The 20,886-nt window shown below is 35.4% G+C and overlaps 3 protein-coding genes across 4 annotated transcripts; all 3 read right to left on the bottom strand.

Annotated features, from left to right (window-relative positions):
* On the bottom strand, nucleotides 4,627-6,027 carry LOC18607558 (myb-related protein 308). Its single transcript, XM_007041801.2, has 2 exons — nucleotides 5,411-6,027; nucleotides 4,627-5,292 (listed from the first exon to the last, which is right to left on the bottom strand). The coding sequence occupies exons 1-2, from the start codon at nucleotides 5,671-5,673 to the stop codon at nucleotides 4,803-4,805; spliced, it is 753 nt and encodes a 250-aa protein (XP_007041863.1). The 5' UTR covers nucleotides 5,674-6,027; the 3' UTR covers nucleotides 4,627-4,802.
* LOC18607557 (L-ascorbate peroxidase 3, peroxisomal) lies at nucleotides 8,054-13,984 on the bottom strand. Its single transcript, XM_007041800.2, has 10 exons — nucleotides 13,917-13,984; nucleotides 13,649-13,819; nucleotides 13,322-13,446; nucleotides 12,074-12,123; nucleotides 11,136-11,201; nucleotides 11,011-11,059; nucleotides 9,827-9,909; nucleotides 9,658-9,737; nucleotides 9,452-9,554; nucleotides 8,054-8,592 (listed from the first exon to the last, which is right to left on the bottom strand). Exons 2-10 carry the CDS (start codon nucleotides 13,759-13,761, stop codon nucleotides 8,395-8,397), a joined length of 867 nt encoding a protein of 288 aa, XP_007041862.1. The 5' UTR covers nucleotides 13,762-13,819; nucleotides 13,917-13,984; the 3' UTR covers nucleotides 8,054-8,394.
* Nucleotides 14,438-20,533, bottom strand: LOC18607556 (synaptotagmin-1). Of its 2 annotated transcripts, XM_007041797.2 has the most exons (13): nucleotides 20,020-20,533; nucleotides 19,097-19,195; nucleotides 18,939-18,989; nucleotides 18,712-18,835; nucleotides 18,025-18,143; nucleotides 17,813-17,914; nucleotides 17,006-17,080; nucleotides 16,692-16,768; nucleotides 16,346-16,592; nucleotides 15,913-16,263; nucleotides 15,295-15,426; nucleotides 15,016-15,114; nucleotides 14,670-14,767 (listed from the first exon to the last, which is right to left on the bottom strand). In XM_007041797.2, exons 1-12 carry the CDS (start codon nucleotides 20,128-20,130, stop codon nucleotides 15,043-15,045), a joined length of 1,560 nt encoding a protein of 519 aa, XP_007041859.1. In that variant the 5' UTR covers nucleotides 20,131-20,533; the 3' UTR covers nucleotides 14,670-14,767; nucleotides 15,016-15,042. The 2 variants fall into 2 exon arrangements, with proteins under 2 accessions (XP_017971016.1, XP_007041859.1); XM_018115527.1 differs by lacking the exon at nucleotides 15,016-15,114 and having other exon boundaries at nucleotides 14,438-14,767.

Raw genomic sequence — 20,886 nt, 5'->3', positions numbered from 1 at the left:
GTAATCAATTTTCTTTATATTTTATTACTTTTTTCCCCCCTTGAGATACATGCATATATTATCATAGCACAATAAATAACATATTTATTATAATTAGCATAATAATTGAATATAGATGAAGTTACAATATGATTCAATTATGCAATTACAGTTCTTTTGATAAAACTTTCAAAATTTAAAATTTAATTATTTTCATCTCCTTTTTTTACCTATAGTTTAAAAAAAAGGAAAAAAAGAAATTGCGTACCATATCAGTCAACTAGATAACACCTTCTTCAATTTTATAGTAATTTAAAAAGTTTTTGAATATGTTATATTTGATATATGAGATTATGAAACCAAAAGTTAGATCAAATTCATAACTTGGATTGAATGAGCATAAATTGCTTTCAAAAGCAAAAGGTAGTTCTTAAGAAAGGAAGCCAAACCTACCTTTTAGAAGTGGTACCATCTTTATGGAGCACAATCTTCTGTTGCTTCCATTCATCAGTCCACCATGTACTTTTAACTAATCTCATAATGTCCACCCATAGGGGAAAAAATAAAGAAAAATAAATTTTAATTATAGTCTTATGATTGTTGAATTTGTGTTTAATTAGCCTAAAATGATCATGATCATTTTGAAATATATATATATATATATAAAATAATTTTTTTGCATCTTTCTTCATCAAATTCCTCCATTAGAATGTTGCAAAAAAGAAAAGAGGATGAAATGATTTGAATTTAAATTATAGAAGCTAACTAACCCAATCTAGGATTTATCACCTAACTTTAGTATTGAGCATTGGAATGATATAGATAAATGCATTTATTCTCATGAACTAACTATTTACAGTTTTAATGATTAGTAATAAGAATATAGATATAATAATATTTTAGTAGGTTCTTTAAGTAAGGATTTTAACGAGTAGAGTAACTATTTTTTCAAAATACTTTAATTCCAAATTTATTATTTAATAGGTACCAAACCCTATAAATATTTGATTAAACTTTTGAATTGTTATCCAAACTCGTACTCGAATATCTTAGACACTACCTGTTAAATACTTGTACACATTAAATACCGGATTAACATAAATTTAAAAACAATTTTTATGCATATTATTAATAAAAATTAAATTTAGTTTATAAAAAATAATTTAAAATTTAAAATCATATTTAGAACAAATAATGAGTTTTAGTAAGAATTACATTAATTATAAAAAAAATTATAAATAAAAAACAATATATAAAAAACTAAAATTTAATATTAAAAATCATTATTTATAATCAAAATTGGGACACTGCATATTCTTAAAATACTATTCAAATCTGATTAAAAATACCATAATCTTATTTATTCGGATAATGCAGAATATTCAATTATAAATTCCATTAACACTTCTAGTTTTAAGTATAAAAACAATTGAAACAAATACGATAGCAAGATTCTCAATATAATTTAGTTTCCATCAAATTTAATATTTCAAATTCAAAACTTTAGAAAAAAAAAGATAGTACAACAATATTCATAAAACAAAAAGTATGTTTTAAATTAAAATTAAAATATAATAAAAAAAAGACCCATTACGGAGCCTGGTATTTATAATTGGAAGTATATGTATGAAGAATAAGGCGTTCTTGTAATTAACTTGATAAATTAAAGATAGAAGGGGTGAAATGGGTAAGACAAGAAAAATCCAAAGGTCCCACCCCAAGGGTCATGCATGTGATGTTGGTGGGAGTTGAAGTATTAAAAATGAAGATGGAACAATTATTACCCTATTGATAGAGAGAGCAGCTATAATTATTAATAACTGGAGACTTGTTAAATAATTTTCTTTCAGAGCAAGTGAGGAAAAGGGGGGGATGAGAAAAAATATCCCATGGAAGCTTCCAATGTCTCTACCTAACACCTTTGAAAAAGGCCAAAACCCAAAAGAAAAAAAAGAGAAAAAGAAAGAAAGAGAGAGAGAGAGAGAGAGAGGAAGTGGTGAATTGTGGAAAAGTGACCCCCTTTTCTGTTTGTGAAGGGCCACTGTTTTTTGGATTTTGTTCCAAACAAGCTAACACCCATGTGTCTTTTTCTTGCTCTTTGCTTGATCTTTTGTCTTTGCCCTTGCTTTGCAGGCTATGGGGCTTCTTCCATCTTCATCCCTCTCTCTCTCTCTCTCTCTCTTTTTTCATTCTTATAATAATGTTCATTTCTCTTCTCTTTTTTCATTTTGGGGACATTTATTTATCATATTCTCTCTTCATTATTTATAGATGATTCTAATGAAATGTGATTTAATAATTGGTTGGTACAACATCCATAATAGATAGAATGATTGCTATTCTTATATTTGTTATGTTATCCGGTTGTTCGTGAAGCTAGCCATCCTATTTATACTGATGAAAGGCCAAGTTTAACGACCTTAGTGACTCGACCATGTATTGATTCTTGCAGCTTTGCCAATTTTCAATTTTGGGTCTTTGATAAATTATCACCTTGACCTCTTAACTTAATCAAGTTATATTAGGGTTAATAAAGCACTGAAAAATTCGAGTATCAAACAAGTGTATTTCTAATCAAGTTTGGGTACCAAATAAAATAAGTCCGTGAAGTAGTTAATTACGTTACCTCGGGCATAATCACAATTCATTAACTGCTAAATATACAAATATATAAACCCTAGACATGTCATCCAAAAGGATTATACAATTGGTTAAAAAAACTGTAACCAAACTCCTAAAGTCGATTGCTATTGGCCCACTACAATGACATGGGTACAATTTAGGTATTGTATTCATGTATATTTTTATATATGCATATAAAACTTAAAAAACTAAGAATAACAAATAAATGTACGATTGTTTGTGATATCCGTTTTATTTGAAAATAATTGTAAAAAAAAAAATTTTAACATGCACTCGAACATTTGACTCTCTGGTTAAAAAGTAGAGTTCGAATATACTTTCTTCAAATTATAAAAAAAAAATTAAAATCCTAATTTTAAATCGAAAATACATGAATTTATCATTAAATTAAACATTTAAATATAATTATTTGTAATTGACGGTCAAAAGAAAATGGCAATAAGCATTAAATAATAATTTTTTGGTGTAGCTTAATTTGTCTTTAATAGTTGGATTGAAAGTTGAAACGTGGAAGATTCAAAGCTAAATCTCCTTTTAGAGAAGTAGGATGTCGATACCTTAATACATAGTCCAACATATAATATAGTCATAGCCACGATAATTTGACTTGATTCGAGGAACTTAATCACACTCTGGAGTCCCTCACCTAACATTGTTTCTAGAACAACTGAAGTAGTTAACTGATTTTATTTATTTTTAGTTTTAAATTATCACATTAAGCTTTACATAAAGTCAACATTCGAACCTCCTGGCTTCACCAACGGGCCATGTTCTCCCTACCAACTTCATCAGTTTCACTTTCCCATATCCACATTTTTCTATTCCCTACTTTCCATGTCAGGTTTGACACTCTTCACTGCAATTCTTGTCATCGTTCTTCTCTCTTTTGAACCTCTGAAAATGGGCTCTAATTTCCTGACAATAATTGGGACGGCAACACGCCTTTTGTCAAACGTTGTAATGACATATAAATAATTGTAAAATGCAACCACTGAAGCTTCAACTGATTTAATCATATATACCAATAAAAGATTTTGTACTAGTAAGAAAGTGTGGAGCATGTTATTCTGTTCTGCGAGACTATTAAGTATATTTCGTTGATAATTAGCTAGCCAAGCTCCAAAACAATAAATAGCAAAGATGATATAATTACAGTGGGATGAGGGCGGAGATGGGAAATGAATTGAAAGGTGGAACTTGGGTACAAGCTAAAGGCAGGCTAGCTAGTTAGAGGAGGGAGGGGGTTTGATATCTGAACTTAGTTCGGTTGGTTGGCTCATGGCCGAGATGATTAATGCTAGGTTGGTAGAAGGATGGTACTACGGATAGTTGTTAGTTTCTTCACGCCTTTTATTTTAGCGAATGGAGCTTTTATTATAGTGGAAGAGATGGGTTACCCACCACTCCCATGTTCTCGATTTCTCCTCCTCTCACAGCTTATCCATTGCTTCCAAATGAAAATCAAGCCCTTTAGGTTTATTTTTTCCCAGAAAAGACAAACCCAACGAAAAGAATCTAAAATGGGAAAAAGAGGTTACAAAATCCTCTCCTTGTCACATGAATCAACATACATCACAATAGTTTGGAAAAGAAAACAAAAGAAAGAGAAGGGGAAATATGCTTTTGAAAGATCTTCTTTTAGAGGGTAGGAGAGAGGACCTTCTTGTGTCCATGCAAATGAATTCCAAATTACTTCATTATTCCTGTGTGGAAAATAAGAAAAAAGGGTCATCATTTGTTTTTGAAAGAAATGTAAGAAAAGGATCTCCCTCACTCTCTTTCTCCCTCTCTGGGAGAAGTAGTAAACACTAGAATAACAACAGCAAGACCGGAGCCATGACCCTTTCGAAGATCTGATCATAGAGATCTGACAAAGCTCAACTTTTTGTTGGAAAAGAGCGGTAAAAACAAATTTGTGAAGAGGCTTCCCTGATCTCTTGAAAGTTCAAAAACAATTTACATTAAAGAAAAGAAAGTATACATAATCCAATAAATGCAAAAACATTCACCAATAATGATCACCTGTAATATTACTATATAGATGCTAATACTAGATATAGTTATAATAATCATACAAATTAGAGATAAAGAGCAAATTAGAGGGGATTTTAAACTAATAACAATCTCCTTGTCATTTCTCTCCATTTCTGTAGAGCTACATAATTAAAAATTCCAATCTCTTATTTCATTTCCAAACTTCTATAATCCAAGAAGCCAGTTTTCAAGCCTAAGAAATCATATCCACTGTTGCTGTTGCTACTGCTGCTACCAGCAGTAGCGATGCTGCAAGTGCAGTCTTTGCTGTTTTTCACTCCCAAACTGCAAACAAAACAAAGGTTCCTCCCTCCGGTTCTCAATGGCTCTGGCTGGCTTTGATGGTAAGGAGGGCTGATTCTGAGGTCCAAATTCAAGTCTGGACACCTTTCTTGAACTGGGTTTTTCTTCTCATCTATGTTGGCAAATCCACTAGGGTTATTCATCTTCTCTTTCTCTTCTTTAGCCCCACTGAAAGATATTGTTGTTACATCTTGAGCAGCTGGCTCATTGAGTGGCCGGTGCGTCGCAGGATCAATACCTCTGTTCAAAAGCTTCCTTCTTATATGTGTGTTCCAGTAATTCTTTATCTCATTATCTGTTCTTCCTGGTAATCTCCCAGCTATAAGAGACCACCTATAAAAGAATCCCCAAAAAAAAAAAATTAAGACCAACAAAAACGAATCAATATATTCAAGGTAGCATATATATGCAATTGCAGTACACAGCCAAAGTTGAATTAATGGATACTTACTTGTTACCAAGAAGGCTATGCAGCTTGATTATGAGCTCATCTTCCTCTTCAGTGAAATTGCCACGTTTAAGGTCAGGCCTCAAGTAGTTGATCCAGCGAAGTCTGCAACTTTTGCCACAACGGAGAAGGCCCGCAGCTTTAGGGAGGGAGCGCCAGCAACCTTCACCATGGGCTCGGATGTAAGCGATGAGGCGATCATCCTCTTCCTTGGTCCATGCACCTTTGTTTGTGTGAGCTTTCTCACAGCAAGGAGACCTTCCCATTTGAGTACTAGAAACTTTTCCAAGTTGTGGAAACTAGCAGTAGTAGCTACGTTGCTGTGTTATTTTTTTTAATAGTAGTAGCAGTAAGTAGTATAAATTTATATGTTTAGAATTTAGAAGAAGTAGAATAGTGGTGGTGGAAAATGGAATGGAGGCCTTGTTTTTTGCGTTGCTGGAACATTGAGGCCGGCCCTTTGAGAGAACTTTAGATGCGGTTATATAGCCTTTTGACTATTACTCTCACACACAGGGAGGGAAAGAGAGAGAAAAGGGGTGGTGACCCTAATTTTCTTCTAGATGTGAGTTGGTGAGACAGGTTTGAGGGAGTGGCTGGTGGCCTGTGTCTTGATGATATTAGCATCAATCATATATATATATATATATATAAATAAAGGGGTTATGTATATTAAACTGTAGGTAACCCTCAGGTAGGTGTAAAGTAAGGTATTAAAGTATAGGCAGGACAAAGTGTGATCTCTGCCCTTACCTTTTCTTTTCCTTCCTTCCTTCCTTCCTTTCCTTGGCCCCTGCCTAAACCTGTACTGCTTTAGATTAGTAATTTTAGTTAGCTTTCATAATCTTTCCCCAACTCACTAGACAACATGTACCAGAATACATGTACAACTTGAATATTTTATCATGTTGTTGGAACTAACATGCTGAGCCAAAGGTTTTCGGAAAGCTGCATCTGTTTCCCCTAATACCGGCCTAGTTTCCAGCTAAAGTGCATTTCTTATTTGTTTGCCAGTTGAAAGGAGGGGAGTGCTATGACTCCAATATAAGATTTTTGTTCTTTTGATCATATTTGAAGTGCTTATTTGTATCCTGACAGTCTTCATTGCTTAAGTGGGTTTCTGATAATATAGCTAAATCAAATCTTGAAGCAAAGTTAAAGATGGAAATATATATATATGGGAGTGGCGTTTTTTTCGTGGTAAAAATATAAAAATCTTGCCATATTAGTTAGTTGTGGTGGTCAGATGGGAAAGAAAATGTAAAAGTGGATTGGCTATTCTCGTGCATAAATCATAAAATAGAGATGGTGGTTGCGGTTCTTTATTCTATTGATGTACTATCATGCATGAGAGAGAGAGAGAGAGAGTGGGTTTCTAGAAGACTTGGGAGGTTGGGTTCAGGGCAGGATGATGAAAGAAAAGTGGAGAATAGGAAAAGATTTGAGTGTGGTTGTGGTTGTATGTGGGCTTTGGTTCACCTTCCACTTTTCCTTTTTTTTTTTTTTTATATATATATCATCTTTCCCCCAAACCGTGTGGTGCAAGTTTAGGCAACAAGGGGCAGAGGGAGCAAGGGTTAGGGATGGGAAAGCTTGATTCATTTCACCTTTTTGTTGTTATCTTCTATCCTTCCCTCCCAATTTGCATATTATTTGTTACCCACCACCACACATAAGACTTTCTTTCTCTCTGTCTCTCTCTCATCATGAAATTCAAGTGGATGGTAAGAGCTAAGGATCAGGTTGACATGAGGGGAGGGAGGGAGAGAGAGAGAGAGAGAGGTCCACCTTTGTAATAATCTGTATGTATTTTCACCTACTTTTTCACCTTTCTGACTGTCCTTGCACCTAGTCCAAGGCTGGCCACACTTTGATGTTGAACCATATGGGCACCCATATAAGATTTTATTCTTCTCCCTCAGAACTTTTTATCTTTTTTAACAAAAACCCACCTAAGCCTATCCATTTCCCTTTTTTGGCTTTCAAAATTCGAACGAACAACAAATTAAATCTTAACATCAACTCTGCTCAACAGAAGCAATTAGATGGAGAGCAAAGGGTGAGGAGAAAGACAAGAAAACCAACTTGCAATTACTCCTAAAAATGATGGATCAAACATATACCTAAACGCATTAATTCATGATGCCTCACCTGTTTCAATCAGACGGCGCTCATCATCGCAGTCAGTTAGGTTGGCTTTTTAACACGTCTCTTTCCCAACCAGCCTTCCCCCAGCACAACCACATGACTGCCCTAAAAGATTATTAACAACTGCTTTTGATTGACCCAAAAAAACCCAAAACGACGGACTCTTATAATGACGCGGTTGGTTTAGGTCCTAAGAGGGAGGGTTTGAGCCCTAGGATTGTCAGTAATCAGATTGTGGTGACAGCCAGCGCAGCAGCACGTGGATGTCATGTGCTTAGGTATTGAGCATGACTTGAGGAATAAGGGGAGGGGAGAGCTACCAACCTCTTTCTATTTTGGCTGTCCCTCCTCCCCTACCCTGTGGGACACATTATCCTTAGCGGAAGGTCAGTATTTTGTTTGGTTGCATTACCCGTGGCTTCAACGAGGTCGGCTCAGTTAGAAATAATCAAAAGGAGTCAGCATCGAAAAGCAATGCCATGAACAATAACATGAAAATACAGCATTAAAAACTAAAACATGTACTAATAGAGCAATCTCCAACTTCATTATGCCAAAGTACAAGAGAAAGGATTTTTGTATCAGAAAATGTCATAGATTTAAGTTGCTCTGAAGCATTATCCATGTGTTTGTTATTCACTTCGGATGGGAGGACCTCGGTGTGTTCATCTTTTTCTAATTACCAATATGTCTAGATGGCAATGAATGCGGCCTGCAGGAGGGGATATCATGTCAGAGAAACAACTACTACATAGCTAGCCAGATGAGCGGACCAAGTTGTGCTAATTAATAAGGGAGAATCCATGTTTTGTTCTACAAAGACCCCGAGTAATCTAGCTTCACTTCATTCTTTTGCGGACTTCATAAAAGTAGCTGAGGATCACCACGGCAGCAGCAACTGCAACCCCAACAGCACTCTGTGCCAATACGGTGCTGTCCTTCACAATTAGCTTGGAGCGAGAGGAACTAGGAGTGAACCCAAGTTCTGAAAGTTTCTTATGTGATTCTACATAATCTCTGAAGAATGCATCCTCATCCTGCCAAATGCAAGAAATGGGAGGGAATGATGTGAAAAATCATACGTGTCAGCTATAGGATTGGCCAATATACCTAAAAAATTAACATGACAAGATGAAGTTCAAAAGAAATAGAATGGCATTGATAGCTTAATTAAAGACAATATCATGACAGAGCATTGGAGGATGCCAACCAACAACTTCAATCATTTTAACCGAATACCAACCTAGGAGTTAGGTAATTTCTAGTCCAGTAATCATAGAAGAATAGATATTTATTTGCATAATGTCTCAGTCCAAGATTGGTCTGTATTACCTAATGGGATGCTTCTTGCGATATAGTTGATAGTAGTTGGCATTAGCCAGTGTTTGATCCAGTTTGGGTAAACATTAGGCTAGGATCACACAGAAAAATCATAGGCAGAAGTAATTCCTAATTTTGAAGAAGCACAGGCCGGACTCAGGTTGGTAAGTAAAGCGTCTTTACAACATCACAAACCCACTTGAAGATAAGGTTGAATTCAGTGAGATGAGGACAAATGAATTACCTGCTCAAATATTGGTTCAACCAGCATCTAATTATTTCAAGTAGGTTTACAGGATAGGCTCTAGGTAAGATTCTGACACTTATAACAGTGCACAAGTGGCCCAAAAAGAAACAGTAAAGGCAACAACAAGATCTACCAAGAACAAGGTCTACCAAAAACAGGCATTAAACCATATTAAATACTCAGGCAATTACATTATAAATTTAGCAACATCAGAAAGTAACAACAAAGAAGATAAATCTGCATACAAAGTTTTGGATAAATGTCTTTAAGAGGCCCCATAAAATGATGTACAAATAACACAAATGGCAGCCATTCATTGGTACCATTACCTTTGCATAGAGCTCTACATAATGGCAGAACTCAGGGTCATCCAACAAAGCCTTGTCTGTTGGAAGTTTCAATAGCCCTTCTGATTCCCCTTTTAGCAGCTCCCTGGTACCATAATAGTAAATGGCTTCACATGAATTCTAAGGATCTATATATTTCTGAGTCAGAAAGAAACATAATAGCTTGCCAATCACAGATTTGATCTTACACAAAGTATGAGTTATCGAACTTCAGTGGTTCATTGGTCCAAGGGCCATCAAAACCTGATCTCTCTGGATGAGCCCTTCCCTATAACACCAAATCCAACACAAAAAGTCTGATGTTGAACCTATAATCAACAAATGCAGACCTTCACAAAAGCATGTAAAGAAAAGTACCAGAGTGTGACCACCAGATAATGCCACAATATCCTTGTCAGATAGACCCATTCGATAAAAGATATCCCTCAGATGAGGTGCACCTATCACAAGGATTCAAAAAAAAAAATGCAACATTTAGCACCATATAACTTATCTCAATGGAAACATAAGATACTCAAAAATGTTTGCTGAACTCATGGATTAATGAATTGTATTTGGTTTCTACTGATACCATATTAGGTGCAACAATTGATTGCACAATTACTCCAGAACTCATTACCAAGGAAAAAAACAACAAAAATTTGTTGAAATTTTGTCTATTTTAGTTTCTAGAAACAACAGAATGATTGGTCAATGAATAAAATGATATGTACGAAGACAATTTCCTTTTGTATAGCATACTAATCAGATGTAACTATTATTAACTAATCGAGCTGGTGTCACTTGACCGGTATAGAAGAGGCTCATAGGGAACAGCTTGCTGCTGTCATGAAGACCTCCAGTCGCTATGGTACCTTACTCCCATTCCTGGCTCTAGACAGAAAAACCACACCAGTAACTTGTGGACTTGTTTCACTTGGTGGAGTCTAAAACCACCAAAAGAAAGCGGTGAATGTCTGGTCAAGACTCCCAATCCAGACATTTGTTTGCCAATATACCAATAATTTTAAGAGCAAGATCCAAGCTGAACTAGGGAAATAGAAGGTCACAGGGATAACCTTTTGATCCGTTAAGAGTAACCTATGCTCCATCCAAAATAAGCATTCTTCAAGAGAATATTTACTCTGACCAAGTGACAGCAATAAATGCCTAAAGTACATAATTTTTTTTATCATAATGGGTTATGACAACACTACAGTCATAATATATTCTACGAAGCTCATATTTAGTTCATTAGAACTGCAAAAAACAGGGTAATTACAACACTACAGCCATTAAGTCACACAAATATTAGCCATGAGGCAATGGTAACATGGTGCCAAATGCCCTCATCTCTATCTCTTCATCTGGTTTGAGGAAACAAATAACAAAGAATGCTAAAAGTAGTGAAAGCAATGACTGGATAATTAGATAGATCATCTGACTATCAAAATATACAAATCTTCGAAGTGCCCAATTACCCAGATTTTACAAATTCCAGTGTGTTGAAATCAGAAATTCAAGTTCTCAATTTCATAAATGGCTTCAGAAATTTATATTACCTTTTTTAGCATCTGGAAGTCGCCCTTCCCTGGGACAACTGTTTGAATCCTATTAAACAGAACATAGTCAATCAAATGAATTAAATAGGAAACTACATTTGCAAGAATACACCACTATAACATACCTTTCTGCCCGGTACAAAGTCAATAGTCGGACCTCCAGTGACTTCAACCGCAACAACACCCGCAAGCTAAAAATGAAAATGATACAATATGGTTCACTCATCATGCATCACATAGTCAACAACTTTGGTTTTAATCTAAGTGCAGTAATTCATGTAAGGACAATGGTGTGGCACATGAAGAACACATTCGTTAAGAAACAGAGAGTTGCTTCCATAAATGCAACAAACACTCTCAAATTCCACAATACCTCTGAACTAATTTCTTATTTGGTTCTGGTTTCAATGTTTCTACCACTTAATATATAACCTTTTTCTTTTTTTGCCATTTTAACACCATATTACAGTTCCTAGCTTCGTCTATCTTTTCAAGCACCACCAATCATCTCAACATCTAACTCTCCAAGATCTTTCATAATAGAATTCTATTAGGACAATCATTTATCCTAGGTAAGAAATAGTTTTACATAATAGTGAATTAGCCCACATATGCTATTATAGAGAGAATCTAGTTAATTTAATTAAATAAACCATATGCCTTCCTCTGAGGAATCTAAACCGCAGACCTTTGCCTCAAACACCAGCATGGATTCTAGATTCATTTTTTGGATCTAATCATCAAGTAAATGTTTCTTTATTTCTGTGATGAATTTGCGCTTATAACAGAAAAGAAACAAATTCTTTCTCATATAAGTCCAGTAGCGGGAAGCATGCAAGATATCCTTTAAAAGGAAAAAGACTTAAATAAATTTAGTTTGAGAATAATTTTCTCAAGCAACATAATCATGATTTCTTAATGCTATATGTTTGTCTTTTAATTTCCTCATCACAGAATTCTTCATATAAAATCAAATAGAATATACTGTATACTTTTTGATTCCCCAATGAAGAAAGTAAATCTCAAATAAAATGCATGCTAACTCTTTCAACTCCATAATCACCTGATATAGGTCTGCATACGTGATCTTAGGATGTTTAGCCTTCACTTCCTCTGAAATGTGAAAAAGAAAATACTCTTTGGTCAAAATAAATAAATATATAAATAAAAACTTGTTTTAATTTTGAGATTATTCTAACATGAACTAACATACAATACATATGAAGATAAGTTACATGCATGAAAATACAAAAATGTAGTAATATATCCTCAAACGCTTGCTAGCAATTCAGACTCAGACAGAAGCTGGGACAAAATTTGCACCGATGAATTGCGAAGATTGATATATTTCTACCACCTTCTTCTGATGGAGGAGACAACCGACTACCAGACAATAAAAGTTCACCTTCAAACCTAATGGAACCACACAAGTTCAACCTTATATAGTGCAATCAAAATAAGATCACCCAATCACTTTGAGCCTACAATATCTTCCATTTTTTGCAAAACGAGCATACAAATTACAGTACCCTCAACTAATTTTTTACTAAGCAATTGGTGCAGATCTGCCGTACTCCCTGTCTAACAATCATGTAAAGCTCGTATTTGAGATTTTGGAACAAATGATTCTGTTGTTAAACCCAAAGTCAACACCACTCACCAACATACCTGCCACTCCTGCTTCCACCCCTAAGATTTCTAACCTTTAAAACAAGGAAAAGAAAGTACCCTCTCTAGTAAGTGAAAAATTAACAATTATTCAAGCATTCTAGATTCTAAAACCTCTTGATCAACATGATGACTTGAAGCCATAGAAACGCTGCTCATACTTCTCATACCTTTAAAATGAGAATCATTACCATATCTAGGGTAGTGGAATCTAAAAACTCAACAAATGATTTTAAATGTTTGTCACATATCCGTTTAATTAAATATGTTAACTCCATCATTCAAAATTGATTAAATTATTTATAGTTAAATAGACAAATGAAAACATAAAAGTCACTCATGGAATTTGCAAACCCCACTGCTGCGGATAGGATAAAAATCTTTAAGATTATGTTGAACTAATTGATCTAGAATCTTCCAATCTTGAAATGCTCGCTACCTAATTAATAGTTAAAGCAACGTTTCCACTTAAGAGTCGTTCATGGTAAACGTGATTCTACTATGGCATTTGATATTAATTACAATTAACAAAATTAATCCATAAACATTAACGCAATTTTATACTGGTAATAATAGTGCGATGGTTAGCTTAAGGAACTAGGATATTTTTTAAAGAAAATAAAAAGAAAAAACTGAATCTGACCACAAAAATCAATAGCGATTTTCAAGCCGCTATTGGAGCCATGAGTGTACTCTTCTTCATTCCTTATGGAGCCATTTGGTCCACCGGTCTTGGTGTTGACATCGTACGTCCCCGCGTCGTGCCACCTTCAAGAAAACAAGACGGAAAACAGAAAATCAATCAATTCAAAAGTAGAATTTATCATTAACAATATTTCTTTGCTTCTATTTTCCCGTGTATTTCTTCTTTCTTGATTACTACTAAAGTCGATTTTCTTCTCTTATTTCTTGCGTCTTTACTAGAAACAAACGAAGTAGAAGAAGAAGAAGAAGAAGAAATAAGAAATACGCTAAGCGAAGCATGATAGGAGCGCAGTTCTTGGAGGCGATAAGAGCGCGTAGGTCGCGACGAGCTTTCTCGATCTCCTTAAGGTACTCTGTATTGACTGCAGGAAACGCCATTGAAATCTTTCTCTCTCTTTTCAGAGTATCAACTATCAACTGATTTTGCTAGCCTTTCCTAAGGATAGTGAGGAAACCAAATGGTCAATACTGGTTAAAACTGTGTAATAGAAATAGAAATAGAAAACAGGAGAGGGCCGAGGAACTCTTTTCACCTTTTGGTTTGTTTTCTTGGATTTCGAAAAAGAAGGTAAGCCAATGAAACGGGATTAGATATGGTCTGACGTCTGAGAGCAGCAATCACGTGTGGTCAAGCTCATTCTAAGACGAGTGAGCACAGAGATTTTTTTATTTTTTATTTTGTCCATTAACTTTCAAATGTTAATTTAATTTTCTCAAAATATTCTTCTTATATGACCATTATTACCTTAAAAATACAACTAATTGAATTTCTAAAACAGAAGGCCACTTTGGGCCACTCCTGCTTCCAAGCATAGCAGGATAAGACTGCTTAACATTTGTGCCTCCCACTCCATGACAGAAGATCAGCAAGCTAGGCCGTGGTGCGGGCTAGTCGCCGGGGGCTTACCCAGGTCCACCTGCCAATGTCGGCCCAAAACCGTGTGTGCTTTGAACTGTTTAATGGTGCCCAAGCATAACGTTTCATTTCTTTCTTGCAACAACTGCATGGAAGTTCAAGGCTATAAGTTGCGGGACACGTGAAGTAAAACGTAAGAAGACAAAGCGAGCTCAAAAATAGAAAGGGTCGTCCTCGGTAGTTGGTGCTATTATTACAATCATGTACAGAAACAAACAAATAAAATGACCTATAATGTTGAAGACAGATTAAGAAATGGCTTGCTGTGGTGCAGTAAATCCTCAAATTCAGAAAAATCCAACAATATTCAAGGGTATAAACGAAAGAGATACACCAAGCTCATTTAGTTCTCCATTGCAACTCTATCTGGATCCGTCCATTCTTTGAGTCTATAAGATGGTATCTCTCATTGATTCTTCTGTTGCTAACAACATCTGAAAGATTGATGTCGATATAACCTAATGATTCCTGTTTGCAGGAAGAAAATCGGTCAACAGGTAATAGCAAACTGGGAAATCAGTATACTTATATATCCAAATACACTATCAACCAACCATATCACAGAATTCAACCAGGCCCCAATAAAGAGAGGTGCCAGCTTACCATTTTTCCTTGTGAAAATAAAACAGTAAAAACTTCCTGACAACCCATGCTATTCAAAACATTTTAAAGTTCAAACACAGAAAAGAACCACAACGATTTTTACAATCTAATACCTATAAAGACTTGAACTCTTCATGCATTCAAAGCGCACCCCTCGAAATAAACAGTAGTATTCGGGTACAATCCTCCAAGTCCAAATACAAGGAAGAGCACTATGAAATATTTAGCACTTAAGAGTCAAACATTAGTCCATGTCCAACACCCAAATCCAAGTCCAAGCAACATAGTTTAATGCAAGTATGCCTGTAAAATGACATACTGAAATCTGGCAAGTATACTGAGTTGAAAGAGATAATTACTACACAGCATGCAAGCAACGTTGCAACCAGTACCTTAGGGTGCAGCAGGCCTATCCTTGATGAACTGCTGAGAACTTCCATATGCAATTTATCATTAGTGGGAGGTTCATCTAACATAAATGCAAATTCCTCTTCCCATCTTGGATCTCTGTTTTTCTTTACATGCTGCACCAATAAAATTACAAAACATGTCATTTATAGGAAATACAAACAACTGACAAACTCTCAATAACCCAATTATTCAACATAAAAGAAAACATGAATCACTAAAAGGATTCCCTCCACAAATGTTGCCTTGCTGTTCAATATTTCTTCATCCAGTTGAGTTGATTATTTCTCGACAAAAGAGAGTTACCACCCACCATCATTGATTCTTTTCCGTAAAAGATAAAATTAGTAACAGAAAACAGAATGTATGAATTTGGAAGGACTCAGCATGCTCCCTAGTGCAAACTACAAAGACCAAATTAATATGGAAGGAGCAAAATAAATACAGGCAAAAGTTAAAACAGTTTAACAAGAGGTTTTACAGGTATGAAGTCTTTCAAAAAATAAAACCTAGAAACTTCACAAATCAAATTAACAACCAAAAAGGGAGATACTAATTTCTTAAAAGAAAAAATAAATTTAAATGCTAATGCCATAATATACCTTAGTCTTTTTCTCCTCGCCTCTAAAAAGAACCCGCACATATGGATTAGTGTGGTGCTTTCCTTCAACATCTTGTGCCTCATGGACTATGACTACAAGCACACCTCCACCATCAGGTGTATCCTCAGGAGCCTTCTGCACTGTTTTTGACTCCTCAAAAGTTTTTGGTATTTCATCATCTTTTAAGGGCTTATATGTTAGTTCCATCACAAGCTGCCCACGTGACTTCTCATTTTGAGGATCATTTAAGTCCATATTTTTAAGGAGTTCAAGGGTCATAACTTTTGGCTCCTCAGGAGTAAGTTCTTTCAAAGGAACCACATTCATACCCATCTTGTCGTGCTTGCCAACCTGAGAAAGAGAACACACTTTTGAGGTAACAATACAAGCAAAACACTAAACTTCAAATCAATAAAAAGTTTGGAATACTTACCTGCTCCCAGTCAAAAACATTAAACTCTAAGGCCTGGGTCTCAGGATCTTTAACAAGCATATCAAATTCCTCATTCCATCCGGGGTTTAAGTTCTTGTGCTTCACAGTGGTTTTCTTAGATGAAAGCTTATCCTCAGTTAGCTTTAGTTTAACATAAGGGTCTGATGCACCCAAAAGATCTTTCTTTCTGAGCTTCATTGCCCTTACAACTTTCACATGGAGAATTCCTACAGGTCTCTTAAAAGCTCTGTAAGTTCAAATGGATTGATTAGCCAAGACCAAAAAGGTGAAAGTTAAAAATGACAACATAACTCATAATAATATATGAGAACATCTTGGAGCATACTTTGCCGGATCCAGAATTGGTACTTGCAGGGTTTTAGGCCAAAGATACATGTTTGCAACCTGATCTTTGATGAGCTCCTGCATTACATCCCTTTATTAACATTCAAAGCTATGAACTACAGAATTCATATAGACAAAGCTTGCTGGGGCATTAATGAGAAATTTTTTCCTATGTCTGCAAAATATATGATCTCATCCTTCAAGAAGCCTAAAACAGATTGCATTTTTGGTAAAAGAAATGCAATTTCAAACATTTAATAAAGCGTCATATAGCAACTACCCAGATGAGAAAGAAAACATTATATGGAATTTTACCTGGACAAACCTGTAGAGACCAGGTATTGACATGAGATCAGCCCCTATAAGCTTCAATCCAAAGTCAATATGGGGCTGCAGATTAGAAGACATATGATTAAGAAACAAGAGAACTAATCACCAAACATCCAAAAGTGTGAGAGAGAGAAAGCGAGAGAGGCAATACAACCAAAAGAGAGAAAGATAACTAATATATATAGGGTAATAAAACAGAGGCAATGAGATGGTTCTCCCATTTCCTGAATATAATTTGCGCACTTGAATACTTTAGTCCTTCATCAAAGGTGGTCTAATGGTTTTACAAGAATACCTGAACATATGAACTGTGTACGTTACCTCAACATCCCTATTAGATAAGATAGTGTTGAAAGCATTCCCAGGGGAAGCTATGATTTTTTTTTTTAAGGCTAATTTGGTTTGTCACAAATTCAGAACTATCTAGTGCTTAATACCAAAAGTGCAAGGGAAATAAATTATTTGATAAATTTTGGAGATTCAAATATCATTCCAAAACTCAATAACACTTCCATCGTGAAATATGAAAAACATGATATCCTAAAGTGGAAACCTGGCACTAGTGTATAAAAGTTCCCATTTGATACTAAATGAGAGTACTCTGGCTTCCTTTGTAGCATATTGAAAACCATTCCATTTTCCATTTATTTATTTACCTAATAAATACATGTCTAACAACGGGCACATTTGGCACATACTTTATTTGGATACCCATGCATTTTGTAATTATAATGTTGATGCATCAAAGATCTAAATAAAAGAAAGAATGTAATTTCATCCATAATCTCAAACCTTCTCCATCAAGGACACGTAGATATTTGCAAAACACGGAAAGCTTGGGACCAAAGGCTTCAAGGTAATGCGTGGTAGAGCAAACACTTGCAAATCCACTACCTGAAATAACCAAGCAACACACATTTAACAAACAACCTCCTCTTAGTTCTCCAGCACAAGTAGTTCAGTGTCAAAAGATATTCCTTGATGTTGTAGGAGAAAATAACAACCTGAACAGTTGCCTTCAGTCCAAATGCCTTTACAGCAACAGTAACATTAGGATTTCCAGCCCACTTTATTAAAGGTTCCATGATTAACTCCTTCTCATCCGTGACATAAACCTTCATACCTGTCAAGGAGAAGAGGAGCAACAAGATCAGTGCAAAATCTGAAGGAAAAAAAGAAAAGAAAAGAAATCAACTAGGTCAAAACAGCACAAATATAGCTTTTGATCTGAATATCTAGGCTTGTCTAATGACTTAAGCACCAATCCTTTGTGGTGGGAATATGTTGTTTCCACATCTAAAAATCCAGAACCTACTCCTCTAGTTTGGGGGTAAGGTAAAGAGGACAGCTACCTTTTATTTTGTGGCCCAAAATTTATCTCGGAATGCAGAGCAAATTATTTGAACTAACATAGATAACTACATTATCTTTGTCTTTTATGTGACAAGCTGACTTCTCCAATAATTTAGCATATATCATAGCAGTAATTCCTAGAAAGTGGCATTCGAAAATAATTATTCATGCCGAATACAATACAATTTATGCCATCTCCAATACCTATTTGACATTAACAAGCAGAGTTCTCAAATCTTATCCAGCTTCTCCTGGCAATGCCTTTCTAAATAAAAAGAAAAGTAGCATAGCATTTGCAGGTGGTAGAACAACCATTCAAGAGTAATTGATTGACTAACCTTGGAAAGTCGGTGGCAGAGATCCTAATGTAAGTGTTTCAAATTCAACGGCGTCAATTTTATATTTAGGAATTTGCTCCTCAATTATGGGTTTGGCAATATTCTTGGCAGTTGCACAAATGGCCTTAAAAAAATTGAGTAAATGAAGAAAGAGCTCAGAACAAACATATTAAGAAGCAAGAATATACCAAGAAAAGACAACTGTTAGTGGGGGATAGAAGAGAAACCTTGTCAAGATAAGGCCACATATACTCCAAAAACTTGTTTATCCAGTCAACCTTCACATACAACACAACAGAAAAAAGGCAGTTTTCAGAATACAAGCAGTAAACACATGTAGAAGGACATGGGAAGAATGTGACAGATACTAATGGCATTGACTTACACGATCATAGTCTGGGTTTTTAACCCAGAGTGGTATCTCAGGAAGCATCCTTTGTAAAGTCTCTGAATCTTGCTCAACCAATGGACGGATTTCAGGATCCTGATAAACCAAGCATGAACCTAAATAAACTCCAGGAAATGCAAACAAAGGTGACAGATATTCAAATATTCACAGGATGCAGAACATACAACATTATTTCCTTCAGCTCTCCTTCTATGTTCCTTTTTCCCCATTTATCATGAACAAATAACAAACATTTTATTCTTTTCTTTAGCATCAAGAAAATGAGGGAGGTACCCTGATTTCAAGTTACCCCAATTGTGGCTTATTTTTTTCTTAAACCCAGCTCTCGGACCCTGCTACTAGAATCATAACTAAACCCTGAAATTCATACACGCATGCAAAATTTCAAATAATAAAAGTGTATGCATGTGATTAATCCAATATGATTCACTTGCATTTGATCACTACAACTCCCACCAGTTAACAGAGTGAAAAATTTAACTAGTTAATTCATTCATCAGGTGGATGCAGAATGAATAAAGAAACAAATTCCTGCACTGTCAACCAGCAACAACACTAACAGCATCAGATATCCAACGTAAATCATATCCTTTAGTCAAATGATTTGGCATGCTATTTTCTTATGCAATCTTAAAATTTTCAAAAGCCGTTTCTCCCTAATGAGTAACTATTAATCGTCTAATAAACTAATTATCCAACAGAAAACATCAAAGCGATGCACATATTTAACCAGCAATTTCTGCATAACATCAAACTATGGTTCGCTTGATTGCCAAAAAAATGATTGAAACAAGCATAAAAAAAAAATTCAATCCCATGAGAAAACTCTAAGCTTAAAATAAGCTTTCTAGTACATTTTTAACACAAAAAGAACATAGAAAAAAAAAACCAAAGATTACCTTGACATCGCTAGGCTGGAAGTAGATGAAGAAATAATAACCGATCACAAGACCCGCCGAAATCCCAACTCCAAATCCACAAAATCCCAACACAGTACTAAAAAACCCCATCAATTCAAAAAACCAATAATCCTTTTTCTTTTTTTTTTTTGTTTGAAGTTTCCCTGTGTACCAAACAATCCCTAAAATCAAGAAGTTTCTGGAACTTTCTTCGGATCAATCACTCTCTTCAAAGAAAACTCCTCGTGTTCCCCAGAATATACTGTTTACGCCGGCAAATCAAATGAAAAAAAAATGGAAAATGAAAATGGAGATACTATGCAGTTAAAATATTACAACACCGATGGAAAAAATGGAATGACGGTATTGTCCTTCACCGATCTATGTGTCTTTCATTTCGTAACGAAATTTTGTACGTTTATTGACCAAAAAAACAAATCTGAAGGGAAGATCTGAAGGAAGGGAAGGCGAACAGGTCACCGACCTCTTCTGACAGGTGTTTCTTGGACACTGGAGAGTGGCGGATAATCAAAGCTAAGTATAATTATTTTCTCAATTAATCTTCACTTGGTTTTTCTCTCTTTGGGGCACCGCCTGTGGGGCCATACTACGTGGCGAGAAATCATTGGATGCGTTTTGAGTTTGGGGAATGATTTCGTGATCGGGTCAGGTCAGGTCCATGGTTGAAATGACTACATTGTTTGACACGTGGGTTGAACCTTTCTAATCAAGGGGGTTCGGTTAGCTAGCTGTATTAAATAACGTGCACACGAGTTGCCGACTGCGGAAACTAAGGTACCGATATTACCCATGTGATTTAATAAATAATATAAAATTGGAATGGGTATTAAGGTCTTTTGCGTCCGA

Source organism: Theobroma cacao, chromosome 2 (genome assembly GCF_000208745.1).
Source record: "Theobroma cacao cultivar B97-61/B2 chromosome 2, Criollo_cocoa_genome_V2, whole genome shotgun sequence".
Lineage (NCBI taxonomy): Eukaryota > Viridiplantae > Streptophyta > Magnoliopsida > Malvales > Malvaceae > Theobroma > Theobroma cacao.
This window is presented reverse-complemented; position numbering and strand designations above follow the sequence as displayed.